Source organism: Enhydra lutris, unplaced genomic scaffold (genome assembly GCF_002288905.1).
Source record: "Enhydra lutris kenyoni isolate GAN:26980312 unplaced genomic scaffold, ASM228890v2 scaffoldscaffold6, whole genome shotgun sequence".
Classification (NCBI taxonomy): domain Eukaryota; kingdom Metazoa; phylum Chordata; class Mammalia; order Carnivora; family Mustelidae; genus Enhydra; species Enhydra lutris.
Genome location: NW_019154090.1, coordinates 1,462,306 through 1,480,950, shown reverse-complemented (window position 1 = coordinate 1,480,950; position 18,645 = coordinate 1,462,306). Strand labels below are relative to the sequence as shown.

Genomic DNA, 18,645 nt, shown 5'->3' with positions numbered 1-18,645 from the left:
GGGAGCTGGTATGAGGGCGGCCCCCTGGGCAGGTGGTTCCCCCACGAGCACGGCCGGGGTCTAGATCTGTCTCTGACTGCTCTGCTTTCGTGTTTAAAGTCAGTACTCAGTTACACAAGATGTTTTTTAATTTTCAGGGAGCAGGGCAGATTCCTCACTTTAGGAAACGTTGGGGGAAGGGAAATGTCAGCACGAAACCGAAAGAAAAAGGACCAAAAGCCTCAGTTTGCAAGGTTAGGTAGGACTTAGACCGTCCTAGAGAGAAGCGTCATCACCCCCAGAATCTAGAGTCCGGACAGACTCGATGTGAAGCCGGCTGAGTGCGGGGGCTAGGGACTCTGCGAGCCCGCCCGGGGCAGCCCTCCTGTGGACACTGGGCCAGGGCCCCTGAAGGTTCTCGGGCGTGGCTCCTGGAGGGGCAGCTCACTAGGGGGCTGGGCAGCCGCTGGCCCCCACTGCCCCCTGGATGCCCATAGAGCGAGGCCACGTGATGGGGGCCCCGTTCAGCACCAGATTCCTCATGCAGCCGCGGTAGGCTAGAGGCTCAGCCTGTGTGTTCATGGACTCTGGGGGAGAAGATGAAACAGGTCAGAGCAGAGGCCAGCGTCCCATTGCCCCCCCCCCATTGCCTCAGTCTCCCTCGCTGCCCCATCACAGAAGGGTGGGATGAGAGCAGGTGATCCTGGCACCTGGTCCCCAAGGAGCAGCCCCTGCCCCTAGGCAAGGCCACCTTCACCAGGCAGGCCCCCGACGGGCAACTCCCACCCCCAGGCTGAGGCTGCCCTCACCAGGCAGGCCTCCGAGGTGCAGAGGTGACTGGGCACTGTCCGTGGAGGCCGCTGGCGTGGGGCCCCGGGTCCGGTTGCTCTGCGTGTCCACCTCCAGCTGGAGCACGTTCCCGCTTCTGGTCACTGTGGGCACAGGGTCCCCGTGACTGGGAGGGGCTGGGGGCTGTCTGCCATGCGGCCTGCACCACTGCCCCTCCTGAGCCCCTCCTGGGTGCTCTACTCCGCAGAAAAGCAGAGGTGGGGGGGGCTTACCTGCCAGTCGGTGCCACTGCCCATCACACAAGGCCGCAGCGCGTGTCACCCACGTGGAGAACTCCCCCTTGCCGTCGTCTGCCCGCAGCAGGACCTGGGCGGGGGGGTGGGGGGTGGGGGAGGTCAGGAGAGTTTTGCGACCCTCGATCCCACCCTGCGGCCTCCGCCCCCTTGCCCTCCGCTTACCCGCTCGGCCTGTGCCTGCAGCTGCAGGTAGGGTGGTGCCAGGCCCCGGCCCAGGTGGAAGATGAGGCCAGTGGCCATCCGAGGCCGCACCTCCAGCTCCAGGGCCGCAGGAGGCGGCGCGGTGGCTGTGAGGAGGGAGCTGTGAGGAGGGGCAGGGCTGCGGGGCTACCCCTCCCGCCCCACTGAGGCAGGGGCACACCCGTGCCCTACAGACCTAGGGTGACGACACCCCCGCTGTCTGCAAAGAATAGGCCCTTCTCCAGGGGGCCTGAGAAGCATGGCGTGACCCCAACTGCCCGTGTGGGGGCCCCCAGGGGCCGCCCGTCCAGCCTCAGTCTTCTCACACAGCCACTGAAGCCGGAGCTGCCTGCAGCCGCCTGTGGGGACACAGATGGGCTGGTGTCGGGGGAGGTCCCAGGGGCCCAGGAGGGCCGTTGCGCAGGGGATGGGGTGCGGGGGGGAGGTGGTGCAGGGTTGGGGGGTTACGTGGAGGAGGTTCTCACAGGGAGCCTTGCGCTGAAGCCACTAGCTGGGAGGCCCCCCACGAAGAGAGTCTGGGGCCGGGGGCTCCCTGCCCCCTGGTGCTGCTGGCCGGGCCCCTCCCGGTCCTGGGCCCAGACCCCATCTGTCACCAGCTGGATCCGTGTCTTTTCCCATCGCACAGACACCTGGGGACAGGAGGGAGCACGTCAGAATGGGAGCTCCCAGGACCCGGCCCGTGCCCCCTCAGCGACTCACCATGTGCCACCGGCCAGCCCGTGAGCGCTGGCGGCTCTGGACGCGGAGCTGGGGCCCAGGGCCCTCCGTCTGAGCAACAAAGTGGCCGTGGCTCAAGCGCACAGCCAGGGAAGCGCCACTGGCCGAGCCGGGGACGGCAAGCAGCAAGAGTCCGCGGCGGGTGCGAGGGCGCACCAGCATGGAGATGTGGGACCTGGAAGCCAAGCAAGGCCGTCAGCCTGGGTGGCCCTTCTGCGCCCTCCCCACCTGGCCTGGCCTTACCAGTTCCTGGGGGGCGCCGGGACATGGGCAAACTCCAGGTGACTGGACGGGGGGCCCCCAAACTGGTAGGCGTCTCGGATGGTCCTGAGAGACCAGGGCGGGGTGCAGGAAGGGTCCTGGGGGGGCTGGCGGCTGCGTCGACCAGCCTGGGGGGAATCGGAAGGGAAGCAGAATGCGTGGTGATGGCCTTCTGACCACACCTCTGCCCCACCTGGCACAGCAGTGTCTGGGTCCCCACCTTCCGTGCCGCTGCGGCCCTCAGTCCTCGAGGTGCCTGCCCTGGGGTCTGGGTGTGCGGGGCTGGGGCACAGCCTGAGCTCACGTTGACTTTCTCCCAGTCCTGCTGCAGGTCAAACACGCGTTGCGGCCCCAGCGGCCTGCAAAGGGTGGCGGGTCAGCACTGGTGGGGCGGGGGGGCGCGCCGGGCCACAGCCCCTATGCCCCCCTTCCACCCCGCCTGTCCCCCGCCCCCCGCCGGCTCACCGCAGCACAAATACATTGCTGATGCAGCCAGTGAAGTTGAAGTAGTCACCGGACGTAGACCAGCCTCCCAAATAGAGCCGGTTCTTCCCATGCGTGTCCTGGGGCCTGGGGGCGGGGCCCTGGTGGGGCTTCATCTGCTGAAGCTGGTCGTCCACATAGAGCCAGACCCTGCAAGGACGGCAACGATTTCCCCTGCCCTGCGCCATCCGTCCCCAGTGCTGCCGCCTCCCGGTCCCTGGACACCGCTGCCAGGGGCCCAGTGGGCCAGGCTCACCCGGAGGCGTTGCTGTAGAAAGCCACGTAATGGGGGGCACCATCAGCAAAGCTCCCTTGGGTCTTCACCTCTGTCCTCAGCAGCCGGAGTGTCACCCGGCCCTGCTGCAGGGACACCTGGTATGGCCCATCCTGGGGACAGTGGCCCGGTCAGGGGAGCAGGCCAGGGCCTGCACTCCCGGCCTCTCACCCCCAAAGCCCCATGCTGCTTGCCAGGAGCGGGGATGCACGCACCAGGAATTCTTTGAGGTAGAGCAGACCGACACCCTGGGTGCTGCGGAAGCCAAAGCCGGAGTAGATGTGGCCCGTGACGGGGGGGACATCAGGGAGCCCCAGGGACAGGTAGCCGTCACCGTGGAAAGTCATGGCCCGTCCCACCTAGAGGAGGGTGACTGTGAGGGCCCACGACACAGGCCTGGAATGGGGCTGCTGGCCAGGGCGGGCCGGGGCTCACCAGCAGGTCGGCAGTGCAGCCCGAGCTGACGCCCGTCGTGTTCAGCCTCTTGAGATCCACGTACTTGCCCTGAGCCTTGATGCCCTTGACGCATCCGCGGATCGAACCTCCGGAGGGGAAGAGCAGCCGCAGGCTGCAGGGGACCCACATCAGGACCCGCCGCCGCAGCCGCTGCCTCCCGGGTGCCTGCCCGCTCCCGGCCGGCCGCCCCAGACTCACCTTGGGGGCAGCTGGTCGGGCGGCACGCCCCCAAGGTAGTAGGCGCTCGCCAGCTCCAGCGTGCTGCTGTGGTCCACGCTGAACGCGTTGTTCCTCTCCACGCGCACCAGCACGCGGCTGACACGGCCACGGCTCCCCCCCAGCAGGAACACCTGGATCTGCGAGGCGCCCACAGGCCCCGGCTTGAGGGTGAGCCATGCGTCCCACGGGTCCTCCCGGAGCCCCTGAGCCCTCCCCCGAGCCCAGCCTCACCGCCTTGCTGGCCGTGGTCATGTTCAGCAGACTGGCGTCCACCCCCGCGTTCCGCGTGGCCTCCATCAGGCCTGCGCCGAAGTCATAGAGGAGGAGCAGGGAGCCCTTCCGCACGGCCAGGCACAGGAACTGGTCCTAGGGGGAGGGGCAGGTCAGTGCGGAGTTGGGGGGCTGCGGGGGGCTGTGTGCTGAGGCCGGGCGGCCTACGTGCCTGGTGCTGCATGAAGAAGACGATGCCACTGGAGGACACGAGCCGCAGCTCCTGCTCGAAGCGCTTGGTTGTGCCCATCTGACTCTCCACGCCGATGCGCGCGAAGCCGGAGCCGTCCAGGTGGGAGCCGTCCGTGAGCCACGGGTCCCCGGTCGATTTGGAGCTGCAGGTCAGAGGTCAGAGCACTCAGCCAGGAGCCGGCCACAGGCACGACGAGGCCCGGCCCCAGCGCACGCACCGGGCACAGGGCCTGTCCACGGCGGTGTCCAGCTGGAAGGTCTCCTCAAAGTTGTAGAGGCTCAGCACCTCCTCGTTGAGCGCGTCCATTTCAATGCAGCCCAGGTAGCCAGGGAGGCGCAGGGGTTCGGGGGGCTGCAGGCACAGGGCACAGTCAGGGCTTCTCGCCCCAGGACAACCCCAGGGAGGGCGCTCGTGGGCAGCCAGACACAGAGCAGGACCTCCTGGGACCAGAGTGCAGGGCCGCCCCCCCCACCACGCCAGGCTCACCGTGAAGTGGCTGGGGTAGCCCCCCACGTAGAAGACAAAGTCGTCAGGCCGCAGACTGAGCAGCCCCTCGGCCCCAGGGGCCACTGTGTCCCCCTTGGTCTCATGGAGCATCTGCTTCTCCACCGTGACAGACATGTGGCCAAACTGGAGGGTCCTGAAGGCAGAGTGGGGGGTGAGGAGTGGACCCCTCCAGCGGTGGAGGGAGCCCAGGGGGCCAGATCACCCACCTGTCGATGCTGACTGCTGCGAACTGCTCCCCAATGTCTTCGTCGACGCTGAGGGCTGCGGGGCCCGCCTCCCCCAGGCGGTACACCCAGTGTACCCTCTGGTTCCGCAGAGCCACGCCCATGTAGTCCCCGACAGCCTGCAGGGACAGGAGACTCAGCGCGACGGGCGCCTAGCCCCGCCATGCCCGCCCAGCCCACCATGCCCGCCTGGTACCTGGCGGCTGCCCAGGTAGAGCACAAAGCGGTCCCCGGGGGCCTGGCCGGACTCCAGGTTCGGACTCTGGAGGTAGAATTTGAGGGCGGTGTAGGCCGCAAGGTCGGAGAGGTCCCGGGGGGCACGCAGCCGCACCCCTGAGTGCCCATTGAATTTCATGGACACCTTGACCTGTGTGGGGGACACGTGGCTCATCAGTGTCCGCTGCCTGGTCTTCCAGATGTCCGCCGTCCCCCGGCACTTGAGCTCACCTTGCTGGCAGCCCCGCGGGCCTGGGCAATGAGCTCCCGCACGCGGCCGATGCTGGCGGACAGGGCCAGGCTGGCATTGTGTGTGCCGCGGTTTTCCAGGAGGCTCAGCTTGGCGAGCAGCTGTGGGAGTGTCTTTTCCAGGGCGGACACTGTGGGGAGCGGGGGAGGGCGTGCCCCTGACAGCCTGTCCTCCCCCCGGCCCCAGCCACCCGCCGTCAGGGCTGTGGCACCCCGGCGCCCACCTGAGCGGCCCGCGTCGAGCACCGCCTGGCCCAGGTCCTGGCCCCGCAGGCCTCCGTACTGGTCTTGCCACTGCTGCAGGCGCTTGCGCATGTCCTGGATCCGCGACTGCACGCGGGTGGCCGCGGCCTGGGCGTCGGCGGCTACAGCCTTGGCGTGAGCGATCCGGCCCGTGTCGTCTGTGGCGGGCAGCGTGCAGGCGAGCTCAGAGGGACACAGGCGAGGACCGTCCTGGCTTCACCTGCCCTCTGGGGGGGGGCACCAGCCCCGCCCTGACAAGCTCCAGCAATAGGGGCGCTTAGCACCCCACGGATCTCCCGAGAACCACAGGCAGCAGAGACACTACGTGTGTGTCCTGCCCTCCACCGGACAGCTCCTCCCGTGCCCTCCTTTTAGACCGCAGCCGGCCACCCCCACACCTGTGTCAGCTCTGCCATCTGTCCCAGGGCCCTGCCTGAGCCTCCACGGCCCCCAGGCCCAAGCCTGCTGGGATGTTTGGCCTGGGTCGGGTGTGTCACCCCTCGCCCAGAGGCCTGCCCTGGGTCCTTGGCTCCGCCACGTGGGCCTCCGTGCTCCCACCCCCTCGTGCCCTCCAACCAGCCCCTCGGATGGCCTTCCTGGGGGACCGAGCAGGCCCAACGCCCCTCAGCCTCTGGGGATGAAATGTCCCTGCTGCATGCTCCCCATGGCCCCCCAAACCCTTTCGTTTCTCTCCAAAGCACCTCCTGCTCCCTTCCCACTTTCACTTGCTCCTTGGATCTATTTTGTGTAGCTTCCTGACAAGTGAGCAGCTTCTGGGGCTGGGGCTGCCCAGCACTCTGGATGGCACGGGTGTAGACACATCCCCGTTCAGGGCCCCACGGAGAGCCCTGGCTGGCACCCTGCTTGCAGGGGGAGGGAGGGTCCACCTTGGGACAAGCAGAAGGCAAGGGGAGGGGCGAGGACCAACGTACTGGTGTCCATGGCCAGCATGGCCTGTACCTCCTGGACTCGGGCTGCCAGCTGCTCCTTCTGGGCCTGGGCATCTCGGAGCTGGGTCCTGGTACCCTGGATGGCAGCCCACGCTGCAGGGGGAGGCAGCCTCAGCCCCAGGAGCCCCCACTCCCAGCACACAGCCCACCTCGGCCCGCCTCACCAGGAAGGGACGAGGCCAACATGCCCACGGACGGAGACACCCAGACATGAGGGCCCTCACCGTGGAGAGGGCGGGAACCCCATGCAGATGTAACCACCCCCTTCCACAGCTCACACAAGGAAGCTCAGGGGGGCCAGGCCACCACCCAGGGACCCCCAGCACCCCGAGGGCCGAGCAGCAGAGCGCATGCCCCATGCCACCAGCCAACGCTTCCTCCTGCACCAGGCCCCCACCCGGACAGGAGAAAACCCTCCCCGGCCCCTCCACAGCCCCGGGGCCTGGCCCCAAGGCCCGGGTGGGCGTCGGGCCTCTGCAGAGCTCCCAGGGCAACGTGCTGAGCCGGTGGGAAGCGGGACCCCCACACAGGGCAGCTGTCACACTCCCACCCACCATCACCCCAGTGTGAACAGAGACAGCCCCCGGTACTCACCGCGGCCCAGCCTCTGCTGTTCCCTGAGGGCGGCCTCGGCTAGGGCACTGCCGTTGATCAGCAGCTCCCGGGCTCGGGGCGCCAGGCCACGTTCTACCACCGTCTGCACACACGGGGGCAAGACGTGCTTCATACCTGCCTGCTGGGAACCAGAGGTGGGCAGGGGTGGGAGGCAGGGGCTCTTGCTGGGGCCGGGGGGCGGGGGGAGGGCCTCACCGCCCACGTGTGGCTCGCCTGCCACAGTGCCTGGCCAGCAGCCCCCTCAGCGGCCTGCACGGCGTGGAGAATGCTGCCGTAGGCGCTAGCGGCCTCGATGGCCCGTTGGATGAAGCGGTCCTGGTTGAGCCCGTGGATGACGCTGTGTGCAGGCAGGAGAGGGACATGGGGTGCGTAGGTTGGGGGCCCGGACCCAGACATCCTCGACCAACCTGCCTGCCTCCTCCAGCACCCCCGTCCTCGGCCCCTGCCCTGCCGCCCGCCACGTGCGCCTTTCTCATCCCTTGCGGCCGGTTTGTGCCGGGACCCCTGCGGGGACCTTGTACAGACAACAGCCGCTTCCTCCAGGAACCCTCCCAGACTGGCCATGCCCCAGGAAGGCCCCGTTGCATCCCCGGGTGCCTTGTAGGCCGCGCACCTGGACAGGTTGAGGGCCAGCTGGGCCAGCTGCTGTGCGTGTGTCTCAGCGGCCTCCACCAAGCCCACCTTGCTGCCTGCCGGGGAGAAGGCCTGTATCTTCTCCAGCAGCGGCGTCCGGGCCCCATCCAGGTTCGCAGCGAGGCGCTCATACTCCTGGGGGCGGGGGATGGGTGTAAGTGGGACCCTCCTCAACCCAATCCCTTACTCACTCTCCCCTGGTCTGGGAACCCGGAGGCTGCGCTCCGCATGCAGACCCCTGGTGGACCCCACCTCGGGGTCGCCAGGCAGGACAGCACTCACTTCCCTGGCCTGGTCCATGCCGCGCAGGAGCCCAGAGAGCTGGGCCAGGGTGTCACTGGCGGCCTGCAGAGTGGCCCTCAGCGTGGCATTGTCCCTGGACAGCTCCTGCTTCCGGAGCTGGAGGCCCCGGGGAAGAAAGGGGGTGACAAGAATGGAGGTGTGACAGGGTGGGAATGAGGGGCCGCAGGGTGGGAGGGTGAGCAGGAGAAGGGAGTGGGAAAGTGGCGCCCCTCACCAGGGCATCCTCCAGGCGCTCCTGGTTCCGGCTGTTGAGCTCCTCGGCCTCCCGAGTGGTGCCCACTGCCTGGTTCAGGGCTCCTCGCAGGTCCATGAGGCCAGCCTCGTGCTGGGCCAGCTGTTCCCGGGTGCGTGTGGCCAGCGCCCGGTTCCCCTCCCAGTGGCTGGTCAGCTGCTCCTGCACACGGGCCAACACTGGCCCAGATCCCAGGTGGGGACGGCTGGGCAGTGACTCCGGGTCCCCGCCCGGTGCCGCCCGGCCCCCCCACCTGCCCCATCTTAAGCTGGTCTCAGCTGCTCACGTCTCTGGGCCGCGTCCAGCTGGGCCTCGGCTGCTGCTCTTGGGGCGTCCAGGTGTCGGGCCCGCATCTCCCCCAGTAGCCGCTCCACCTCAGCCAGAGTCCGCCGCACGTGCTCGCCCGACGGGGCCGAGGCATTGGCCGGGAACAGGTGGTCCATCCGGGACTCAAGCTCTATGGGCGGCCGGGGAGGGCGGTCAGGGCCAGCCTGCCGACCAAGCAGATCCCTGCCCGCCGGCTCCCATGCCCAAGACCTCACCCAGTGAGCTCCGAGCGCCAGCACACAACCCAGGAATGCCCCGCACGGCTGGTACAAGCTGGCTCCAGGCCCCAGCTCTGCTCGGCCGCCTGACCTCCTGGCCCCCACCCTCTCACCTTCCCCAGCCCCTCCCAACCCCCCACTGCCCATCCGCCCCACCTGCCCCTAGGCCTCCTGGCCCAACCAGCCCTGCTGCGGGTCGGCACTCAGCACCAACTGCCTTCCTCCCCGACACCTGGGCGGAGTCAGCGCCTCCCCCCGTGGCGGCAGCTCTGACTCAGGTGCCACCCGCAGGCGCCCCTCAGTGCCCCCTGCCCCCTCTGTCTGGCCACACTGCACCCTCTCTGGCCTCCCATGCTGCCCTGTTCACTCAGCCACGTCTAAGCGGCCAGACCCCGCCAGTTCTTCGAACCCTGCTCCGACCCTGACCGCCCTTCTGCTTGCCCACCACCTGCTACCCAGCCGGGCTCGCCCCTACCACTCAGGAGGCGGTCCACAGCCCTGAGGGCCTCCAGCAGCGCCTGCGCCCGGCCCAGTGAGGCCCTGGTGCTGTCCAGCAGCCGGCCGGCCGCGGTGAGGGCTCCTGTGGCCTGTGGACACAGCATGCGGTCAGACCACAGCCGAAAGCAAGGATCAGGGGCGACGCTGGGCACTCTGGGGCCCTGGGGGCTGCAGCCTACAGAAGGGGCTTTCTAGGGGAGGCGTGTCCCGGGCAGGGGTCCCTAGGGTCCTGCCTGGCCATCCAGCCTCTGCACGTCCTGTCCGAGGCCGGAGGTCTGCCGTTCCAGGGTCTCCAGCTGCCGCGCTGTCTCGTGGCGGAGGCCCAGGGGGCTCTGGAGCTGCCTCTGGGGAGGAGAGAAGGTGAGAGCCCGCAGCCGGAGAGGGAAGTCTAGGGTGGGCCAGGCTGAGTGGTACCTGCAGGTCGGCGATGGAGGCGTTGAGCTCATGCAGCCGGGCCCAGGCTGCAGAGCTGGCGTTGATGCCGTGCAGCTGCTCGCGGATGGTGGGGAGGAGGACACCAGCCCGCTCCAGGTCGTCCAGCAGCAGGACCACACAGTGGTCACACACTGCGGGCAGCACAGGGAGTCAGTGCGGGGCTGGGGAAGGACTAGCGGGGTTAGCGCGGTGGGGATGGGTCCACCAGGGGTCATGGAGTTGGAGTACTGAGCTAGGCTGAAGGTGAGGAGGTTGGTGAGGGTCAGAGGTTGGCCTGGGGTCGCGGGACCAACAGAAAGGTCAGGCTGGGAATCAAGAAGTCAGTCGGGAAGGGGGCGGGTGCCAGGAAGTCAGTACAAGCTCGGGGTGGGTCCCAGGGTGGTAGAGACCAGTTGGGAAGTTCTGGACTCAGGGATCAGAAGGCGGGAAGGAGGTCAGCACAGAGCCCAGAGGTCCCCTAGAGAACTGAGAGGGAGCTGGGGGACACGAGGTGTCTCTGGAAGTGGAGGTCAACAGAGGGGTCAACAGGTCGTGAAGGCCGGGCCTCACATGCCCAAACCTGGGAGGCACAATGCTGGGGTACAGGGACGCACCTTCACAGTGGATGCCTTGGCCCCCGGACCCGCCTGGTACCATGACCTGGTGCTGTTGGCCGCAGGTGTCACAGCGCTCCCCACTGAGCCCAGGCGGGCAGGTGCAGCGGCCCGTGTGCATGTCACAGTGGCCCCCCTGGCACTGGCAGCCTAGGTGTGGAGGAGTGGGGTGAGGGGCTGGCAGAGGGTCCTGCGGGGTGGCCACCCCACAGCACCCCACCCATCCGTACTCACGCCTGCAGCCCTGCTCAGGTAGTCCCCAGTGGCCAGGGGCACACTCACGGCACTGGGGCCCTCCGGCCCCTGGCCGGCAGTGGCACTGCCCACTCTGCGGGTGGCACTCGGAGCCCTCCGCGGCTGGTCCACAGGCACACGGACGGCAGCCCCCACAGTCCTGGAAGCCGAAGTACCCCTCCTGTGCACAGACCGCTGTCAGGCTCTGCCGGCCGGCCCTGCGGGCCCCTCCCCCCACAGCCCTGCCCTTCCAGGAAGCCCCTACCTGACAGCGGTCACAGCGTTGCCCGGTCACTCCTGCCTTGCACACGCAGTAGCCACTGTGGGGGTCGCAGGTCTCTGTCCCGCAGGGGGAGCAGTCACACCCTGCAGAAGGGGTGCTGTGACGGTGCCCAACCCTCACCCCTTCCGGAGCTCCCACCCGACGCAGCCCTGCCCCACCCTTGGTCCCTCACTCGCCCAGGGGGATCGTCCCCTCCACCCCGCCCCCAGGGGCGCCCGCCGCACGAGCTCCCTCCCGCCGCGCCAGGCCTACGGGAGCAGTTGCCGGGCACCAGGGCGTTGCCAAAGAAGCCAGGGGCGCAGCTCTCGCAGCGGGGCCCAGTGGTGTGGCGCAGGCAGCTCCGGCAGGCGCCAGTCAGGGGGTCACAGTCGCTGAAGAGCAGGTTGGGGTCACCGTTGCCGCTGCAGTCGCACGGCTGGCAGGAGCTGCCCAGCACCAGCGGGTTCCCGAAGAAGCCCGGCGCACACCTGGGGTGGGAGGCGAGGGTAGGGTCAGTGGTCTGGGGTGCTCCGCACACAACGCCCACCTTCCCGCAGGTCCTCGGACAAGCAGGCCCACCTGCCCGCCCGCCCGCTCACCGCTCGCAGGAGGCGCCCGCGTAGCCCGGCTTGCAGAGACACTGTGCGCGCCCTCCTCGCAGGACGCAGCCCACGGCAAAGCTGCGGACACAGAGACGGTTCTCAGACAGCAGCACACCGTGGGGCGGGGGCGGGGGGGCGCCTGGTCAGCCCACCCCAGCTGCTCTGGCCTCCAGGGGGCAGTGCTGGCTCAGCCCGGTAGGGGATGGTGACCTTCCCTACCAGGGCTGTAAGGGCGACGGACCCTGGGTGGGCTGGCCCAGCTTACTTGTTGGAAGGCACCGCGAGGGGGCAGGGGCAGCTGACACAGGGGGCCGTCGGGTCCTCGGACCCACTGCGCACGAAGCCAGGCTGGCAGAGCTCACAGTGGTCACCTTCAGTGTTGTGCTGGCAGCCCTGAGGCAGAAGGGACGGGCAGCACTGATAGTGGAACCACTGCTTCCCACCAGCTCGCCCAGCCACGCCAGGCACTCTACGCCCAAGGCCAGCCAGTGCCCCACCCAGGACACCTCCCTTCCGCCCGGCCCCCAGTGTGTCCATACCACTGACCCAAAGGCTCCCGGTCTTCCCTCTCTTCCCTAGTCTCTGTCTGGGGTGTCTGCCCTGCCTTTGCCCAGCCCTACTCACCGTGCAGATGCCCGAGCCAGCGAGGCAGCGGTCTGAGTGGCCATGGCACTGACAGGGGACACAGCGACCCAAGAAGAGACCTTTGATGTCCCGGTAGTAGCCAGGGGCACATTCCTGGGGCAGAGGCATCCATGGTCAGAAAGGAAGCAAGGCAGCCCGAGGGGCAGGGAAGGACCATGCTCTCACACCCGCAGGGGTCCTGGCCCTGACCCGCTAGAGACACGAAGTCAGAGCCCCCGAAGCCACACGGATCCCTGGCTCAGGTGCGCATGTCCCCACCATGTGGTCGGGGAGTGGGTCGGTGGCCGAGCCCTGGCCGGACTGGGCGGTGAAGGGACACAGAGCGGCTGTGTGCACGGAGGGCCCAGCAGCGACATAGTGGACAGCGGAGTGGCCCAGCCCGTGGCAGGAAGGCAGGGCTGCTGGGAGGGTGGTACCCAGCGGGTGAGGGAGGAGTCGGGGAGACAGAGTGGGGGGGGGGAGGAGTGCCCGCCCCCCCACCTCACCTGGCACGAATCTCCGCGGTAGTTGGCCGGGCACATACACAGCTCCACGTTGCTAGCCGGAGGCCCCCCGCCCACCTCGCCAGCCACCTCCAGCGCCACACTGCGCAGGGAGACGGCCGCGGAGGTCTGGGAGAAGAGCGCGCGGATATGCACCTGCTCCAGGCCCGCCAGCACCATCATGAGCTCCTCACGGGACACAGCGCTGTGCGTCTCCGAGTGCCGGAAGTTCCCCTGTGGGTCGCGGCCGGCTCAGTGGGGCAGCAGGGCCGGGGCGCCGGGGTCCCAGGGGGCTGGATCAGCCCACACCCGCGGGGGAGCCGGCGCCTGCGCCTCTGCCTCACACTGGGCACAAAGCCCAAGTCCAGACCCATTAGGAACCCAAGCACATAAGAAGATGCCCCCGGCTTTTAAAACAAAACAGCCTCGGGGCGCCTGGGTGGCTCAGTGGGTTAAAGCCTCTGCCTTCGGCTCGGGTCGTGATCCCGGAGTCCTGGGATCGAGCCCCACATCGGGCTCTCTGCTCGGCAGGGAGCCTGCTTCCTCCTCTCTCTCTGCCTGCCTCTCTGCCTACTTGAGATCTCTGTCTGTCAAATAAATAAATAAAATCTTTAAAAAAAAAATAAAATAAAATAAAACAAAACAGCCCCATACTCTGATCTCAGAGAGACAAATAGTTCCTTAAATCAGACAGAAACACTAACTGCACATGAAAAATTGATAAATTTGGGTACAGTAAACATCCGAACTTCCGTTCATTGAAAGACACCTTTGGGAGACCGAGAATATGAGCTAGGAGAGCCGCGGCTTCCACGGGGGGCATGGCAGGGGCCGCACGCGACTTCTCTAAAGCTCTAAGGAAAGACCGTGAGCGGGAGGAGCAACGGGCGAAAGACGGACGGCTCAGAGGGAACTGCAGGGCTGTGTGCCCATGGGCGGCCGCTCCGGCATCGGGCTGGGGACTCTGCAGGCCAGCACACAGCCAGGAGCACCACCCCACCGGCACCCCGTTTTCCGTCCTAGAGGGCAGGCACGGCAGCCTGAGGCCCCTCCGGCCTCCCTGGGCTGCCCCAGGATCCAGGAGGGCCCTGGGTGCCCAGGCCAGCTCTGCTCACCTCCAGCAGCTGCAGCCGTCCGTGGTGAAAGTGGCCGGGCGCCGCGTGCGTGGGCTCCAGGAACACGATGCTCATCTGGTTGCCCTGGGCACGGGGCGGGGGGCGGGTTGGGCGGGCAGGTGAGGGCCGGCAGTGAGCTGCCCCCATCCCGCCCGGGAGTGCCCACTGCCCGCCCAGCCACACCCAGCCACCGGCCACCTGCAGCACCACGTCCGGCCTACTTTCCGTGGGGATGAACACGTCTCCGCGCTGGGTCTCCGAGTGAAGCTCGTAGCGGAGGATCCCGCCATAGGATGACACCTAGAGGCAGAGCATCTTGACTGTGGGCCCAGAGTCGACAGCGGTGGCCTTGGGCACCCCTGGGGCTGGGGACCGGGGTAGGCCTGGGCACCCTCCTGGAGTCCCCATCCCTCCTCAGACACGGGCAGTCTCGCTGCTATCTTCCCCACGCCTCCCGGGGGTCCCGGACACCCTCCTAGTGCCCTCCCCAGGGCCTGCCTCGCTGCCTCACCCTGTCCCCCAGGTAGGAGGGCGGGGCCTGCCAGTACAGCTCCGGGAGGGCCTCGAACCCGTGCCGCAGATCAGCGTACAGCAGCTCGGCCTCTGCCCGCAGCTCGTGGGGAACCACCTGCCGATCACTGCTCAGCAGCGTCCAGCCCTCCATGTCCATGTGCTGCAGGCACACGGGAAGGGCGCTGAGGTCAACAGCCAGGGCACGCTGGGGGGGGAGCGCGTCCCCTCCTCGAGGCGCCACCCAGGGCGGCTGGGTCCCACAGCCACACACCTGACGGCGGGTGAGAGAGGAGCCCCTGCAGCGCTCGGTGGCCCCGAAGCAGAAGCAGCGGGTGCAGCCCTTGGGGTCGGCGGCATCGAGGGAGAAGGTCCCGAGGCGGCACTGGTCGCACCGCAGGCCCTGCACGTTCTCCTGGGGGCGGGCGGGCAGGATGGGTCAGTCGGCCGTGTGCTGCACACCCGCCCCGGCGCACTGCCAGCCTCCGCCATGGGCTGACTCTCCCCAGAGCGTCCAGGAAGCCCTGGCGAAGGCAGCGTGGGGGCGGGGGGTGGCTGACCCCCGGGTCTTACCTTGCAGTGGCACCGGCCTGTGAGGGGGTCACACATGCTGGGCACAGAGCCCGCCTCGTGGCAGTCGCAGGGACGGCAGCTGGGGTAGCCATGGAAGCCGGGGGCACAGGTGTCACAGCGGCGTCCAGTTACATTGGGTCTGCACCTTCGAGAGGGGCTCAGTGGCTGGCCGGACCTGCCCCCAACTCCGACCTCTCAGGCCGAACCAAGACCAACCACAGGTGGCCCCCCGGGGCCTACCCCTCCCCCCAGCCCCAGCCCCCTGCACTGGAGAGAGCATGCTCGGTGGCAACGCCAGCCCCTGACCCAGGACCAGCCCGGGGCCACGGGGACAGCCCCAGTGCCCGGCTCACTTGCACTGGCCACTGTCCACGTCACAGGTGGGGTCGGTGAGCTCCTGGACACCGGGCCCTGAGCAGTTACACTCCTCACAGCCCACCAGGGGGTGGCAGCCAAAGCTCTGGGGCTGGCAGACGACACAGTCGGGCGGGATGGTGCGCGGCGGACACACGCACTGGCCGGTGAGCTCGTCACACAGGCGGCCTCGGCACTCACAGGCTGTGGGAGCATGCACCGGGCGGGGGGTGAAGCCCTCTGCCCCATCGGAGGCCCTGGCTGCGGCCCGGGGGTACCCCACCCCCACCCAGGTGTGGTTTCAGCTCCAGCCCCAGGCCGCTCCTCGGGGGTGGGGTGGGTTGCCCAGAATTGCCACCTGGTCCCTGCTGGGTGACACGCAGGCCACTAGCCACCTGAGGCCCTGCAGACAGGGCCAGCTGCATGGGTCTACCAAGCACTAGAACCTCCTCCTGGCCACGGCAGCCACGGTGGCCATAGTAGGACGCTTCCTTCCTTCCACCAGGAATTCCCCTGGGGATCAGGTGCTACTCCCATGGCCTCAGGTACTCACGCCTACAGCTGGGGAAGCCCCAGTAGCCAGTGGCACAGCGGGAACAGTCACGGCCGATGACGTGGGCCCGGCAGGGACACTGGCCCCCAAAGGGCTCACACGTGGGGCCCGTGGCACCCATTTCGTGGCAGCCGCAAGGCCGAGCCCCGTTGTTATAGAAGAGAGAGAGAGAAGAGGCAGCATCACGACAGAACGGGGACGAGCTTGTGGGGCTGGTGGGGGGAGAAGCAGGTGTGAGGCCAACTCCTGGCCCTGAGCCCCCGGCCCCAGCTTGGGCCCCTGTCCTGTCCCAGCCCAGTCCCCACTCTTGCCCAGGATCCTGTGCCCTTGCCCTGCCCCGCCCCGGGCCCCCCACCCTGTCCCAGTCCAGCCCTGGCCCCAAGCCCCAACTCTTGCCCGGGCCCTGTGCCCTTGGCCCACCCCAGGGCCCCCCACCCAGCCCTGGCCCCATGCCCCAACCCTTGCCTGGAAACCCCATGTCCTCAGCTCCCCCTTACTCCCTCGCCCTGCCGTGAACCCCTCGCCCCATCCCCGGCCCACCTGATGTGGTACCCACGGCTGGCACACTGGCTGATGAAGTCGTAAGACTTGTCCAAGGGCTCCTCTCGGAGATAGCTGGGGCTGTAGGCCTCCTCAGGGACCACTAACACATACTCCTAGGGGGTCAGGACCTGGTCACCTTCCCGTGGGCCCCAGAGAGGACCCAGAAGGGGGAAGTGTCCCAGAGCCTGCCGGTAGGAGCACATGGCCGGGGGTCTCTGTGACCGGCCAGGGTCCAGCTGGATAGCCATGACAGTAATGGCAGCAACACTCCCCAGCCCTGGGCCCCAGCAAGGCTGACAGGAGCTGGGTCCCCACTGGGCTGCTTAGAAGGGAGTCGGCTTCTGGGGCCTAATGGAAGCTTGGGGTCTGTGAGGAGTGCCTGGCCTCCTGGTGCCCTCTCCCATCCCTGCCTGCCAGACATGCCTTGGCTCTCCGTCTCCACCTATCCCGGCCTCCTCCTCCAGGAAGGCCACCCTGCCCTGCAGGGCCCCAGAGGACTGGTGGACCACATCTCGGCTCTTAGGTACTTGCCCCACGCTGTAGCCTCACAGCCCGGCCTGGAGGCCCCCAACAGCTGCCGCTCCCTGGCACCTGGCACAGGCCGGGCCGAGGCAGACGGGGGATGCACCTGGGCTGAGCGGCCGATGGCGTGACAGGTGGGAGGACGGCTGGTCCCTGAACAGGGTCAGGACGTCCACACCCCGAAAGGCTAGCCCCGTGTCAGGCCCTGAGTGTTCTGCACGCAGACGTGGCAGCCTGGGACTCACCAACCAGAGCCAGCGGCCCTCGGGCACCCGCACGGTCACGGTGAGCTCACTGTCGGTCACGTCCAGGATGGCCTGGCCCTCGCACACAACCAGGGCGCGGCAGCCGTAGCCATGTGGGCAGAAGCTGGCGTTGGCATGGCCTGGAGGGAGAAGGAAAGGCAGGTCTGTGTGTCCCCCCCACACCCCACGGACCAGCCCTGGTCCTGTGGCCTCATCCCAGGGGCACTCCTGGGATCACCAGGAAGGAAGAGATGCCACCGGACAGTGCCCTGGCTGCCAAGGAGCGTGCAGCTATGACACACAGCCCGGACCTGTGGTCCGTCTGAGGACAGCTGGCAGGGCCCACTCGCACGACGCGGGTCAGAAGCAGCCATGCACAAAGGCCCACTGGGCACAGACCTCTGAGCTTGACCCAGCGGAAACAAAGCACATATATATGTAGGAACGCGAGTCCCATCACCGTGTGTCCCACGGCGAACCCTCGGTTATCCGGGCATGTGACAGGGTGAATCCTGACTTACACATGGAGTCAGGAGCAATTCTGGGCAGCGGGCTGGGAGGCTGCAGCTGCTGTGTGCGCTGGGCCCTGAGCCCCCCGTTTAAGGACTAAGAGCAGGACGGATCTGTCCATGTCTATGACGACCACCATAGCGGGGCTGTGTGAGAAGATCCCTGATGGGCTTCTCTCCCGGGGGTCCGCCCCCACGGCCCGCCATGGCCACTCACCTTGCCAGACTCGGCCCCCACTGATGAGGACCTCCACAGTGAAGGTGGGGTGGTCGGGCTGGAAGCCGTGCAGCAGGAAGGCGTAGCGGCCCAGGGCGGGCACGTGAGTGCTGAAGACCACGGTACCCTGCAGGGAAGGAGGGTTTCTGGGGAGCAGATGCAGGGGTGGGGACCCGGGCAGGGCTGGCGGTCTGGAATCCCATCCCTGTCCGCACCCCCGTCCCTCCTGGCCCAGGGCCCTCACCTGGGGATGGCGCAGCAGCGTGGGCTCCACATCCGGGTCCACGGCAGTGGGGGGCCGAGGCTGGGGCCCCGGCGGGGGTGCACCGGGGAGGAGGTCCTGCGACTGGGCCAGCGGAAGGCCAGGGGCCAGCGGCAGCACCTGGCAGTCCCTGAGGAGGATGGGCCGGGCCGGCTTCGGGAAGCGAGAGAGCAGGCAGGTGGCGCTGGGGACGAGTGCGGAGGTGAGGGCTTGGACCCGGCCAGTGTGCCCCTCTGGCTGCCCCGGCCCCTCCCGCTGTCCCCCCTCCCCACACCTGCTGGGGCTGAAGACACCATGACGGCTGACACAGCGGACCCGGGGCTCCACAAACTCCAGGCTGAATGTCCCCACGGGCACCAGCGTGACACTGTGCTGTGAACAGACGACCGGGCGTGGACATGGAAACACAGGTGGGCCCCTCCCTCACCCCTGCATCCGACCTGCATCCCTCTCTTTGCACCAAGTCTCTGCCTCCTCTGGGTGCTCGAACCCCAGCCCTCAAGGGCAGTTTCCAGGCCAGGAGCCCATCTCAGCTGTCCTCGCAGCTGCCCACCCTGCCGGAGCTCGGCCACACGTTGGCCGCCAGCCTCTCCCTTGGCTCCGGGGAGCTGGTGCGGACACGCGCCCGGCAAGCAC

At 68.0% G+C, this 18,645-nt stretch overlaps 1 protein-coding gene across 2 annotated transcripts in view; it reads right to left on the bottom strand.

Annotated features, from left to right (window-relative positions):
- Window positions 1-116: 116 nt before the first annotated feature.
- LOC111141516 (laminin subunit alpha 5) overlaps window positions 117-18,645 on the bottom strand; it is a 47,528-nt gene continuing 28,999 nt past the window's right edge. The window contains exons 29-80 of one of the 2 annotated variants that reach the window (XM_022494120.1): window positions 18,284-18,381; window positions 17,992-18,193; window positions 17,748-17,874; window positions 17,022-17,161; window positions 16,252-16,367; window positions 15,712-15,923; window positions 15,158-15,362; window positions 14,805-14,949; window positions 14,506-14,646; window positions 14,233-14,394; window positions 13,920-14,021; window positions 13,722-13,805; window positions 12,610-12,840; window positions 12,104-12,217; window positions 11,745-11,872; window positions 11,477-11,557; window positions 11,151-11,365; window positions 10,881-10,981; window positions 10,616-10,796; window positions 10,382-10,531; window positions 9,768-9,919; window positions 9,587-9,697; window positions 9,331-9,442; window positions 8,597-8,767; window positions 8,293-8,489; window positions 8,058-8,174; window positions 7,756-7,910; window positions 7,338-7,479; window positions 7,122-7,224; window positions 6,510-6,620; window positions 5,559-5,735; window positions 5,317-5,465; window positions 5,066-5,236; window positions 4,852-4,988; window positions 4,625-4,778; window positions 4,356-4,489; window positions 4,118-4,280; window positions 3,907-4,041; window positions 3,655-3,812; window positions 3,436-3,568; window positions 3,216-3,359; window positions 2,983-3,113; window positions 2,709-2,876; window positions 2,464-2,602; window positions 2,226-2,371; window positions 1,965-2,157; window positions 1,730-1,894; window positions 1,441-1,603; window positions 1,227-1,351; window positions 1,041-1,134; window positions 789-911; window positions 117-566 (exon numbers count right to left, since the gene is read on the bottom strand). In XM_022494120.1, the coding sequence (XP_022349828.1) occupies window positions 427-566; window positions 789-911; window positions 1,041-1,134; window positions 1,227-1,351; window positions 1,441-1,603; window positions 1,730-1,894; window positions 1,965-2,157; window positions 2,226-2,371; window positions 2,464-2,602; window positions 2,709-2,876; window positions 2,983-3,113; window positions 3,216-3,359; window positions 3,436-3,568; window positions 3,655-3,812; window positions 3,907-4,041; window positions 4,118-4,280; window positions 4,356-4,489; window positions 4,625-4,778; window positions 4,852-4,988; window positions 5,066-5,236; window positions 5,317-5,465; window positions 5,559-5,735; window positions 6,510-6,620; window positions 7,122-7,224; window positions 7,338-7,479; window positions 7,756-7,910; window positions 8,058-8,174; window positions 8,293-8,489; window positions 8,597-8,767; window positions 9,331-9,442; window positions 9,587-9,697; window positions 9,768-9,919; window positions 10,382-10,531; window positions 10,616-10,796; window positions 10,881-10,981; window positions 11,151-11,365; window positions 11,477-11,557; window positions 11,745-11,872; window positions 12,104-12,217; window positions 12,610-12,840; window positions 13,722-13,805; window positions 13,920-14,021; window positions 14,233-14,394; window positions 14,506-14,646; window positions 14,805-14,949; window positions 15,158-15,362; window positions 15,712-15,923; window positions 16,252-16,367; window positions 17,022-17,161; window positions 17,748-17,874; window positions 17,992-18,193; window positions 18,284-18,381 (7,548 nt within the window). In that variant the 3' untranslated portion in view covers window positions 117-426. The remainder of the gene's footprint in view (window positions 567-788; window positions 912-1,040; window positions 1,135-1,226; window positions 1,352-1,440; window positions 1,604-1,729; window positions 1,895-1,964; window positions 2,158-2,225; window positions 2,372-2,463; window positions 2,603-2,708; window positions 2,877-2,982; window positions 3,114-3,215; window positions 3,360-3,435; window positions 3,569-3,654; window positions 3,813-3,906; window positions 4,042-4,117; window positions 4,281-4,355; window positions 4,490-4,624; window positions 4,779-4,851; window positions 4,989-5,065; window positions 5,237-5,316; window positions 5,466-5,558; window positions 5,736-6,509; window positions 6,621-7,121; window positions 7,225-7,337; window positions 7,480-7,755; window positions 7,911-8,057; window positions 8,175-8,292; window positions 8,490-8,596; window positions 8,768-9,330; window positions 9,443-9,586; window positions 9,698-9,767; window positions 9,920-10,381; window positions 10,532-10,615; window positions 10,797-10,880; window positions 10,982-11,150; window positions 11,366-11,476; window positions 11,558-11,744; window positions 11,873-12,103; window positions 12,218-12,609; window positions 12,841-13,721; window positions 13,806-13,919; window positions 14,022-14,232; window positions 14,395-14,505; window positions 14,647-14,804; window positions 14,950-15,157; window positions 15,363-15,711; window positions 15,924-16,251; window positions 16,368-17,021; window positions 17,162-17,747; window positions 17,875-17,991; window positions 18,194-18,283; window positions 18,382-18,645) is intronic. The other variant, XM_022494121.1, reaches the window with a different exon arrangement.